The sequence below is a fragment of the Gymnodraco acuticeps genome, unplaced genomic scaffold (genome assembly GCF_902827175.1).
Source record: "Gymnodraco acuticeps unplaced genomic scaffold, fGymAcu1.1, whole genome shotgun sequence".
Taxonomy (NCBI): domain Eukaryota; kingdom Metazoa; phylum Chordata; class Actinopteri; order Perciformes; family Bathydraconidae; genus Gymnodraco; species Gymnodraco acuticeps.
Window position 1 is genome coordinate 2,554,925 of NW_022990274.1, and position 11,739 is coordinate 2,566,663.

At 39.7% G+C, this 11,739-nt stretch overlaps 3 protein-coding genes across 4 annotated transcripts; 2 read left to right on the forward strand and 1 right to left on the reverse strand.

Annotated features, from left to right (window-relative positions):
- The first annotated feature begins 124 nt into the window (after nucleotides 1-124).
- On the forward strand, nucleotides 125-2,778 carry alkbh6 (alkB homolog 6). Its single transcript, XM_034221481.1, has 2 exons — nucleotides 125-242; nucleotides 1,556-2,778. Exon 2 carries the CDS (start codon nucleotides 1,561-1,563, stop codon nucleotides 2,263-2,265), a length of 705 nt encoding a protein of 234 aa, XP_034077372.1. The 5' UTR covers nucleotides 125-242; nucleotides 1,556-1,560; the 3' UTR covers nucleotides 2,266-2,778.
- adat3 (adenosine deaminase tRNA specific 3) lies at nucleotides 185-5,616 on the forward strand. The gene is made up of 2 exons (XM_034221480.1): nucleotides 185-242; nucleotides 3,851-5,616. The coding sequence occupies exons 1-2, from the start codon at nucleotides 231-233 to the stop codon at nucleotides 4,886-4,888; spliced, it is 1,050 nt and encodes a 349-aa protein (XP_034077371.1). The 5' UTR covers nucleotides 185-230; the 3' UTR covers nucleotides 4,889-5,616.
- A 233-nt stretch (nucleotides 5,617-5,849) lies between these two features.
- ormdl1 (ORMDL sphingolipid biosynthesis regulator 1) lies at nucleotides 5,850-11,559 on the reverse strand. 2 transcript variants are annotated; one of them, XM_034221482.1, is made up of 4 exons: nucleotides 11,454-11,559; nucleotides 10,131-10,310; nucleotides 7,774-7,925; nucleotides 5,850-6,770 (listed from the first exon to the last, which is right to left on the reverse strand). In XM_034221482.1, exons 2-4 carry the CDS (start codon nucleotides 10,302-10,304, stop codon nucleotides 6,635-6,637), a joined length of 462 nt encoding a protein of 153 aa, XP_034077373.1. In that variant the 5' UTR covers nucleotides 10,305-10,310; nucleotides 11,454-11,559; the 3' UTR covers nucleotides 5,850-6,634. The 2 variants fall into 2 exon arrangements, with proteins under 2 accessions (XP_034077373.1, XP_034077374.1); XM_034221483.1 differs by having other exon boundaries at nucleotides 11,433-11,552.
- Between the last annotated feature and the right edge of the window lie 180 nt (nucleotides 11,560-11,739).

Sequence of the window (11,739 nt, forward strand, 5' to 3'; positions counted from 1 at the left end):
GTGACCTCTGATAAAGTACAGACACTAATCCAAACATTTGCAATATACCTAAAATATATAATTATTACGGTAACTTAAATTATAAATACACATAGCTAATAACTGGAAGAATCGTATAGAAAATCAAGGATAGGTCCAAAAAATGTATGACTTTCTAGGGGGACATTTTAGTCGGCTGCACAAATGCGTGCGCATGGAGTCCAGCGCCTGACTGCTTCCTCAACGTTTTGATGTCAGAAGAGGTAAAGTTGATTTACTGTCATTACAACTGTATAATGTGCGGGTAGCTGGTGTGTGCTGTGTGTAACAAACATTGCGCGTGTTTAAAAATTGAAATCAGCCTTTTACATGTAGCAGTTGGCTGTGCTGCGTTCACGGTTACTATAAATGCCGTGCTCAGTGTTTACAGTGGTGGAATGTAACAAAGTACATTTACCCAAGAGCTGTTCTTAAGTCAGACATGTACACTTGTACTTTAGATACTGAGTATTTTTCACATAATGCTACTTTTACTCCACTACATTTTGAAGGCAAATTATGTAGTTTTTACTCCACTACATTTATTTTACAAATGTAGTTACTAACAACTTTGCAGATTTAGATTATTAATACAAAATATAAATGAAAAAAGAAAAGCCTCACCAGTTGTATATCAAGTAATTCAAATAAACCCCACCTTTCCCAAGTGCAACATTGAAGTGATGAACACATACATTCATTAATAAAAATATATGGTTCTAAAATGGTCCATTCTGCAAAATTGATACTCTATTTGTATGCTAATTATTTTTCACTTATACTTAAGCATAATTTTGAATACAGGACTTTTACTTGAGTATTTGTACTCCGTAGTATTGCTACTTTTAATTAAGTAAATAGTAAGTACTAAGTACTAAGTACTTCTTCCATCTCTGGTTGTTTGAAGGCAACATATTAACATTCTAATTTGTATATCTGAAATAACTCATAACATTTTGAAATGTCTCTTGGATTTCACGGCATCAGACAAGTGCGATTTAAGGGTTAATAAATAGGGGGGGAAAACAAAAACCCTGATTAAGCAACTTTTTGGTAAACTTGAATTAATACACTTAATTAGAGTAAAATCATTTTTTAAAACTAAGATATACAACAATTCAATGTGTCCTTACTTTAATTTGTATGTGAACAAACCAGTACTTTTTCATATGTCCTTAAATGTGTAATGTGTCATACAATCGGTTTGATTCTGTCTCTACTGTATTTATTGTGCTGTAGACATAAACGTATTTGAAGTGTTTGGGGGAGCTGAATGTTGCTAATGCTATCAAAATACACTTTAATTCCTCAGATTACGTCCTAATATTACTGCTGCGATTAATGAGGGAAATCCTGTTGATAGCATTTAGGTGAAATTTAAGTTTCTTTTCAGATCGTGAATAATAATGACTTTTGTAAAGTAGTTTTTTTAAACAAGGCTGTTGTACACTTTCTGCCATGACCAGGGAGCTTTAGCTAGCATTAGCCCTCTTTTAACCTGGGTTTTAACAAGCATTTCATGTTGACTTTTCTAAAGGAGTCATGGAACACCCAGCTTGTATTTTGGAGGAGTTGAAGCGGTATGTCGTAAATGAGGCCCCACCAACAGTGTATTACATCCCAGATTTCATATCGGAAGAGGAGGAGTCCTACCTTCAACAGAAAGTGTTTAACTCTCCCAAAACTAAATGGACACAGCTGTCAGGCAGACGGCTTCAGAACTGGGGAGGGTTACCACACCCCAAAGGCATGCTGGCAGAAAAGATTCCTGACTGGCTCCAAACCTACTTTGAGAAAATCTCCTCTCTTGGTGCATTCAGTGGGAAAACGGCCAATCATGTGTTGGTGAACGAGTACAAACAAGGGGAAGGGATTATGCCTCATGAGGACGGCCCTCTATACCACCCTACTGTCACCACCATCAGCCTGGGCTCTCACACCCTGCTCGACTTCTACACGCCCGTCAGCAGCCGGGAGGATGATGCACCGCAGACGGAGGAGAGCCGCTTCCTCTTCTCCCTGCTGGTGAAGCCGCGCAGTCTTCTGATCCTGCAGGAGGACATGTACCAGCGTCTCCTTCACGGCATCCGGCCCCAGGGACAGGACACGCTGACGGACAAGGTGCTGAACCTGTCTGCTGCCGGGGCCCAGCCAGGAGAGACACTGACCCGAGGCACCAGAGTGTCACTGACCATACGACACGTGCCCAAAGTTATGAAGGCAAAGTTTTTACTGGGGAGGAAATGAAGAAAGACCTAATATTTGCTATGGTACTATATGTTGTGTTTGCCACTGACACCATCTAGTTTAGTCTCAGCCAGGATGCTTATCAGTTCTATTTTATACAAGTTGTCTGTATTGTATCACTTCAGCTTTGTTAAATGTATCAAGTAATTTCGCTGCTTCAGTCATTTTAATCTCAACATTATCAAAGGCAACAATACAATATAGTTGCAACTATAAATTGTTTAAACACGCTCTGGAGGGAACACAGGGATTTTGGCCTTTGCAGACCATTTACATGCACTAAAACCTATATAACACACAACAGGAAAGGGAAAACCCCAAAAAGCATAATGGGGCCCCTTTGAGGGTGTATGGCATCTTTGTTGCAAATATCTATTGAAGAAGAGACATTTTTATTTTGTTTGGTATTTGCATTAGCTGAATGTCTGTAATAATTATTCAGGTCTTATAACTGGAATTATTTTGTATTGATTTGTCAACTCTTGTTTGAGCATAAAATGGATAAACAATTGGTATTGGTTGTGCTGCTTCGTGTATAAATGTTTACTTTAAAATGTATTTCCGCTATATCATAAGTATCGGCAGATGAGTAATTGTAGTACAGAAATGCAGGGAAATGTTTGAGGTAACTCCAAAATCTGACACGACTACAGAGTATTGGCAATTTCAATCATTCTTTAAAGAATAATGGCCAATTCAGGTGTATCAATGTTGGACTCAAAAATAGAGTATTGTTTGAGCTCTTCTAGAAATCCACTTTATTTCAACTACACCTTCAAATGCAATGTACTTTTTGTTTAATTTTACTTTAGAAATGTATATAAAAACAATACAACAAGGCAGTATAGGATTCAGTGTTTCCCCTAGGTTTACTGCTTTGGGGGGGTGCCAGCTGAGCGAGCGAGCGTGGGTGGGGGGTGGCATTGGGATATATATTTTTGAAATCCTCTGGAGCAGAGAGAGGAGCTGTAGATTATTGTTATTGATTAATGCATCAGTGTTTCTTAGGGTCAAAAACACCTTGAATTTCAGGACAGACAATGGTAGGGGAAACACTGGGATTCATTACAAATTCATTGTAATCCTTGAAGTTATACAAACAAATATTCCTTAACTGTTGGGCCAGCAAGTGTTTTGTTAAACGATTGATGTTATAGTCAGTTTTTTTTCATGCGAAAGTGCTGTTTTAAGCTCCTTTTTTAAATATGGAGATTTCCTACTGTTCTCTGATCTTTATTTCAAAAATAATATTGAAGTGAATATCTTGGTTTTGGACCAAACCATAAATAAGACATAACAATTTTGAGAAATTTGGATCGCCGGTTTTCACGACGATTTTACATTTTATGGACAAAATCATTAATCTAGAATTGGCAGGTAATATATAATCAGTATTGGAAAAGCCTGTTGGTTGATCTCTGTTATGGAAATCTCATAATGCAAATGTCTTTTGGCCTCAAGCTGTCATTTTGTATAGACCAGGCTTAGTTTCTGTCCCCACACAACTTAAAGGCTTTGTCATCATGTGCTGTCCTGAAAATGCACTGACTTCTGTTTCACTCTGGTGCAAAATCATATTTCACAGGAGAGCGCCAAAACAATGGAGCCCCAGAGGAAGCGCTGGAAAGGCTCCGAGTGTGGCTCTGATTCCTGGACAGTTTACCCTGTGCTGTCGGATGAGCAGTCACAAGACCTGGAGCTGGTGGAGGCGTTTGCTGCACCCGTGCTCAACAAGAAGGAGACATCTCGACTTCTCCGCGAGCTGAGCAGCCTGTACCCAATGAGCGGCCTTCAGCACATCAAGAGGGTGCGGACGGTGAAGGGCAGCCCCCACCCTCTGGAGGTCCTCCTGTGTCTTGTCAGGGACGCACCACACATGGAGGTTCTGAGCATCGACTCTCTGCTCCCCTCAGGAGTGAAACATGACGCCTTGGGTGAGCCTTTTCGGGTTAAGATCCCTGCACGTCCCCCCTTGACCCGCCCCCAGTTTGAGCAGGCGGGCAAACACTGGCCCACCTCCTTCCATGAGGACAAACAGGTGACGGTGGCCCTGAGGGGGGAGCTGTTCACTGCACCTCAGAAGGCCAGTATGCACATGCACATGATGTCTGCTCTGACTGCGGCCAAAGCAGGAAGTGAGTTGGGGATGGACGCGGTGGGGGCCGTGGTGGTGGACCCATCAACAGAGAAGGTCATTGCAGTGGGCCATGACTGCAGAGGAGACCACCCCCTCCATCATGCAGTCATGGTCTGCATTGATCTCGTGGCACGTAGCCAGGCCGGCGGGAGTTATTATTTTGACCAATACCCTGCTTGTACATTTACTCCCCCAGCCTCGGATACCTTTCAAAGCACTCCCAGCTCTCTGCCATACATCTGCACTGGGTACGACCTCTACGTGACCCGTGAACCTTGTATCATGTGTGCCATGGCTCTCGTCCACTCCCGGATAGGGCGGGTCTTCTATGGGACAGCCTCTGCCGACGGGGCCTTAGGGAGAAAATATAAAATCCACACGCAGAAAGATCTGAACCATCACTTTGAGGTTTACAGAGGAGTGCTGGGAGAGCAGTGTGAGGATCTGACATCCAAAGTGGAGGTTTACAGGAAGGTGGATTATTAACGGATCAGTTTAAGTTTGGATCAATTGGAGCTGTCACAGGTCGACTGTAGAATACACTTTTTTACATCAGCATTTCCTTTAAATAAAGTTTTTAATCTTTTGGTTATTGTTGTTAGGGCTGCATAATTGAATCGGTATTGCAATATGAACTATAGCAATATTCAAATCAAACATAATTTTTTTTAAAGGCTAAACATGTATAAATATGATTTTGAATGAAAAATGATAAATCCCCATATTATTATAATTGGAGTTAGGTCAAAAATACAAAGTATTTTTTTGTGCAGCCCTAATTTTTTTTATTGACGCCATGTTTTAGAAAACCCAAAAAAGGTCTGCCTTTCCTCCCTGTGATTTAAAGGCTTGTTTGAAGGAGCAAGTCAGTGACTCTGAAAGCTGAGAGATTTGCCGTAGTTTGTCTAAGTCTTTGTGCAGACATGCATAGGTCCAGATGATCCGATATGGAGCATGTTTCATTAAATCTGATGCAAAATGATAAATGTCTATCTGAGTTTTGTAAAGTTTGATGTATCAGGATTTGAAGAGGCTCTTTTTCTCCCCTTGTTTGCAGTGCAATGACTCAAGTGTGTACATTTGACCTTTTTCTCTGTGGAATCTGACCGAATGCAGCATCTTTCCAAGCGTGTCAAAAATAATTCAGACGTTGTATACAAAGCTCTCTCATGTTAATCCTGTGGAATGTATATAAAAAAAGCTTTTTTGGTAAACCCAGGTCTACCAGTCTTAATTCTCAGGTCAAAAATTAAGCCTTCTACTGACCTTCAAGTTTATTATCAGAACAGCTCGCATCAAATTTGTGAATACTTTATTATTTTTTAAAGAAAACCATGTGTAGAATGCACTGATAGTCTCAGAAAAGTACCAACAAGTTGTTGTTACATTCCCGATGATATCTTGTCCTTGCATTACTCAGCCATTAAAGAAGAATCTTTGAAGAAAGTTTGAGGGCTCAAACATTTTAATAAGATTAAAGAACAAAACATATCAAGAGCTAATGGCTATGGCCAAACAAAGCAGAACTAGCTGCCTTGATGAGAGCAAAGCAAAGTCATAATCTAAAGAAAAGCAGCTACATTATGTAAGTGGATCACAGAGATACTGTCGGCCTCCCTCAGTAAACAACATATCCTCTTATTTCTAAACACAGGACTTCTTCTTTAACATACAGGACATAATATTCACAAATAAATCTGTACAATGAAAACAACCTGCCCTGTTCTGATTGAGCTACAAATGATTCACATACCAAGGCAACTGTGCAAATAAAGAGTATGATTCCATTCTTCACTCAGCATGAATACGTTTGACACCCATTACAAAATGAGAGTGTACCAATAAAACAACGAGCCACCGGCCCCTCACCCTTAGGAAGTAAACATCTTTGAAAAATACATTTGGGGCTTCTCTGTGGCTAGCGACATACACCCAGTTTGTGTTGCCATGTGAACTGAGGGCAAAAAAAAAGAAACAACCAAAAGCCTCACTGATGCCTGGGCCAGCCCAGGTCTATGCAGGCCAAAAATACATCATTACATATTCACATAAGTTAGTAATGCATATGGCATCCTGATCTCTACGAACCTACTCCTGCCTTCCTTTGAAACTTTTCATCTCAATCTGATACATCTAAACGACGACAAACTGTACGACTCGGTACACACATCGGAGGCACACACTACACAGGAAGTCACTTCTGCTGCTATGAGGCACAGTGCTCACGATAACTTAATACTTGTTGATGCCGAAGATTCTCACTCCGTGTAGTTGTGGCAGCTTGGGGATCAGGACGCTCAAAAGCGAGGCAGTGTTTATGACGAAGTGTGTCGTGTCGTACTTTGTGTAGAAACTTGCCAGGAAGTATCTGTGGAGCAAAACAAATGGTTAAAAAAGGAAATCAAATATCCCTGCTTAAGTGGTAGCAAGACAAACCCACAGTTTTCTGATTGTTCAAAAGCATTAAAATGAACAATATGTCATTTTCCTGATGCATGGGTCTCTGAACTACAACTACAAAACTATAACAAAAGACAGAGTTTGGACATGTCGTGAAGTAGTGTGGGATCATGGGAGTCGTTGACTACAACACCTCTGAAGTTATTGCACAATTATATGCTGAAGTCTGCTCTTTCCCAATACTGATTCAAACTGATAAGAACACTGAATAAATCAGTTTCATGTTAAGAATCAGTGTTTTTCTCAGCTAACGTTTGCTCATTGGGTTTGTGACAACTTTAGATCCAGACATTCGGGAGACTTTTAGCAGCTTTGAAGTTATCTTCAGAGGTCTCCTCTTCAAAACAAACAGACATGGTGATGAAAACCAGTAAAACACTAAATAAAGCTGTTCCATGATAAAAGTAATTGTTTCTCCGATGCTGTTCGTCACACAGATAGGGCTGAGAGCAGAGCCGTGGCTAACGTTAGCTCAGCTTGCTTCTCTGATGACTTAACATCCCTATGTCCAATGACTAAGTCCTTAATCCGATTAAATATAGTGTTAAAAGAATGCAGGATCTAAAAAAGTGTATTGTTAAAAATGAATTAACGGAGGACACAACAACGTTACAGGACACCAAATGAAATACGTTACCTTGATTTAACTTACATATTTCTCTGAAAATTGTTGTAACCATTTGGGATAATGTAAGTACAAAATATATTAAAGGTCTAGTTGTTTAAACAATATTTGAATGCATACAAAATTGCATATTATACCTTAAATGGTGTTGTCATGGTCAACATTTTTATAGATGCTTTCTTTTTTGTTTGGTAGTCAGTGTGACCCAGGATTTGATAAATATATTAAAAATGTTCCTTTATCTAAATCAGTGTAAAGACACAACCATATGATATGTAATACATACAGGATGATGGGGGAGATGGTGAAGAACTTTCTAGATGAGGTGAACTGCACGCCGTAGTCAAGCTGTTCCCAGTGTGTGAGCAGCCTGGCTTTTCCCTGGTCAGGGGTCTCGAAGGGAGTGCCCTTCACTGCATGCATGAACACATACATCCCCTGTAGAGACAAGAACATGGCTGATAATGTAGGGCTAACAATCTGTTAACATACACCATAGCACACTGATGACATCTCTGTTTACATCTCCATTTAAACTTAAAATATTGTAGAATAGAAATGATGTTCACAATTCCAAAAAATTATGTTTCCAGAGATTTTTTTGTGTAAAGTATGTTACGTTTCTGATCGTAGTGCTTTCTAAATATTCACAAATTAGGATTTCCTGCTTTTTGCCATATTTAAAAGTGTTTGGTGTTGTTTGGACTCACAAAACAAGATATTTAAATACATTCCCGTGGACTTTGAGAAACTGTAGAAACACCAAATGATTAAGTAGCAATTGTAATGAAACGTTTGGATCAAGGACTCGGAACACAAGGAGAACACTGGAGAGCTGGAACGGATGAACGTTTATTGGATGTTATGGCCGGAGAATTGACAAAGACATTTGCTGCAGCCACGAAGTGAACAGCTGATGAAGTTTTCTTCACATTTGATTACCAGTCAAAGCTAGCTCTGTTCCGAGAAGGGAGTTATCGCTTACTGCTCTCTGACACTGTGCGTCAGCTTGGTCCTGTTATTATCAAATGAAGAGCTTGTTTTATGAATGTTTTGGTCATGCCAAATCGACTCTCTGGGTCATACCAAGACACAGCTGTGGGGCTCCAATGCCTGCATGAGACAGAGGAGTGAGAGGAGAGGCAATAGCTTCGATGACTAGAACTAAAACTAAAGGGCCATATAGAGAATTCTACATCACCGTTTGCTGAATGAATGAATTATCAGCAAATTGATCGATGGTGACAAAAATCTCTAGTTGCAGATTCTCAAAACTCAACAAAAACAAATTCACGCCAACTTACTTATCTGACAAACTAGCTTGGATAAAAACAATAACTTGGTTTCTGCAGGAGTGTTGAGAGTGAGCTGCACAAAGACTCCCAACAGAAACATACCAGTTCCTGCCTGAGCATACATGTTCAAAACACAGGAAAAATCGAAGATTTATGGCTAAATTCTTTGGGAATTATACTTTCCAATCCGATGCCCCTACTGTAGGTAAAAAACGAAAGAATGCAGTTGGAAATAGAAAACGTGCATTACACAGTAATACAACTAAAATGCTGTCTTAATCGGCCCACTGCAGCTGTAGTGTGTGACAAACAATAAGCCTTAGTTGACCTTGGCAGCTACTGTTAATAGCCTCATGTACCGGCTGCTGATACACAATCCCTGTAAACTGCCTGCAGCTTGCACGACTTGTTGATGTCACACACACATGGACTTTGTTTCTTATTTTTAAGCCAGCCTTGTAACAATGAATGGTCATTTTTCTTTCTTGATGTGGAGTGGGGAAATGATCATAATAGGTCACAAGGACAGCCTCCCCAAAAATAGAGCATATCTCAACAAGCACACACAAGTACAGGCAGAAGGTAACACACACCAGGCTGTGTGCTGAGCATGCATGCAAGATTCATTCGGCTTGTGAGGCTACAACTGCATTTTATTTTATTCAAAATGTTACTTAAAATATCCCTTGATTATCATGGTAAACGGAATATGACATTAATGCACACTATGCAAACACTGTGTTGTTCATGATAACACTGGCAGTCGTTTTTGATCCTGTTTTATTTCACGGTCCTTGTCTTACAATGTATCTTCCTGAAGTGTGTTTATGTAGGCAGCAAATACGCCGTGGCAAATTCCTCGTATGTGTTTCCTACTTAGCAATAAATCTGTTTCTGATTCTTAATATGATTTTGGGAGGACAAAACAAGACTCAGCTCTGACTTTTTTTCCCCACTTTGTTGTTGTTATCTACTATACTTATCAAGAGAATAATCAGTAGATGAATTGATACTGAAAATATCTCTAGTTGCAGTTATATTTATTCTGAGAAAAGCTATTCTGTTTCGCTCATTAATTCAGAGAAAAATGTGTAATCCGAAGCTGAATCCTGATTTTTATATATATTATAATTTCTGTAATTTGGATAGTCTGACTTAGGGTCTAAGGATAGAGGGTGTCATATGTTGTACACTGTAAAGCCCTCTGAGACATGTGTAATGTGTGATAGTGGGCTATATAAATAAATAACATTTGATGCATTGATAAAGCTATTTAAAAATGACCTGATTAGCTAGTGTAGTATTTTAGCGTGCAAAGCAGCAATGAAAGTGTGAGACTGTGACTTACAAAGTTGTGTATGACATTCGTAAGGGTCCACACCACCGGCACACTAAAGAAAGGAATGCTCAAGAGCACAATGTGAAGTATTCCAACCCCGAGAGCATAGGTCAGCCAGATCCCTCGACTGTTCATGACCCGAGTGTTCGGGTTCACCTCACTGTGTGCCACACCCACATTCATTCTGCACTGGGAACAGAAAACAGAGATATTCACAAATCAGTGTACTCTTCTGTGCCACATAAGTATTGGTCTTTTCTTCCCCGTCACCTATTGCAAGAAGTTCCCTCATAATAAAAATTCATATTTTGGGAATGTCTGTCAAGCTAATAAATGGGGTGAAAATGTTTTAACCCAAAATAAATGTGTTAATTTGCTGGTCTTTATAAAGTTCTAAAAGGTTTAAAATGTCAGATAAATGTTTGAGGTAATATTCATTAATCAGATTTTGACACAATAAGCACTAACTGTTATACAAGCTCCAAATACCACAATCCTAAAACATTTAAGGAGCTCTATAATAAACGTGATAATAGACAGTTCCTGCAGGAAAAATAGAAATGTAATATTCACAATTTTCTATATGCCATACCTTTGTCTGAAGATGCAAATTATTTTACCAAAAAGCAAGTGTAGCGCTATGCATTCCCTGCAAGTCCAAATGTGATAACAAAAAACACAGACATTGCAATCTGCATGAACTTTACCCTCTGGCACACTTTCAGCTGCAGACTGGAGTACAGATAACGGGTCGACTTAAGTTCAAAGGCAATGATGACTTTCGTCCATATTCCTAATGAGGCATGGTGCATGCAAACATCCAGCTGTCGATGTCATCATGTTACCAGCCGGGTTACACTATGTTCTACTGCGAATAAATAACATTTAGTCACATTCACCTAGTATTACATGAAGCTATCTGCAACGACAGAAATTCAGACAAAAGAAAAGCCTCATTAGAGGATATATGTCTAAAGTTGCATAGAAATAATACTTTGGTACTAAACCACTGTCACTGATTTAGCCTATTCAAATTTGTAGCAATAGCTGAACCATTAGCTGAGTGAACAAAGTGATTAAACTTCTTCTTGACTGTGAACTGAACGTTATCTTTGTTTTAATGGCTATCTTGCCCTGTCAGGTAGACATGTAAACACGAGACGTCCCCTGCCTTGGACTGCCTTCAGTCGTATCCAGTACATAGCCCAGACCAAACCACTACTAATCTAAACCAAGTTGTTAAGCCTCATTACGTAAAGAAGAAGCATTAAGACACATTATGTGGTTGAAAGTATAACATTGAACACTCACACAGCCACACTGCAAACTTACAGGTAGTAGCGAGCAGTAGAGGTATTTATAGAAACAAGCTGCTATGGAGAGAAATGGTTTATCTCCTTGTTGATGTGTGCAGTTCACCAGCCCAGACCGAACGTCGTACACTGACCTGAGCGGAAGTAGTTGCGGTGTTGAGGATTCGCGGGAGAAACTTCTCAGGCTGTGTCCCGCCCCCTAACTTTATACACCTATGCCCCAACCAGTTAAACGAACCAAATTGTTATATTAAGGTTTATATTGTATGTGTTGAAAATAAGGGTAAAAGCCTGGTTGATTTTTG

What these genes read in the sequence shown, in the direction of transcription:
- ormdl1 (XM_034221482.1), bottom strand. Translation starts at nt 10,304, where the DNA reads ATGAATGTGGGTGTGGCACACAGTGAGGTGAACCCGAACACTCGGGTC. An exon ending in CGAATGTCATACACAACTTT is followed by an intron (nt 7,926 to 10,130) that starts GTAAGTCACAGT and finishes TTGTCTCTACAG; the next exon opens with GGGATGTATGTGTTCATGCA. An exon ending in ACCATCTCCCCCATCATCCT is followed by an intron (nt 6,771 to 7,773) that starts GTATGTATTACA and finishes TTTGCTCCACAG; the next exon opens with ATACTTCCTGGCAAGTTTCT.
- alkbh6 (XM_034221481.1), top strand. Translation starts at nt 1,561, where the DNA reads ATGGAACACCCAGCTTGTATTTTGGAGGAGTTGAAGCGGTATGTCGTA.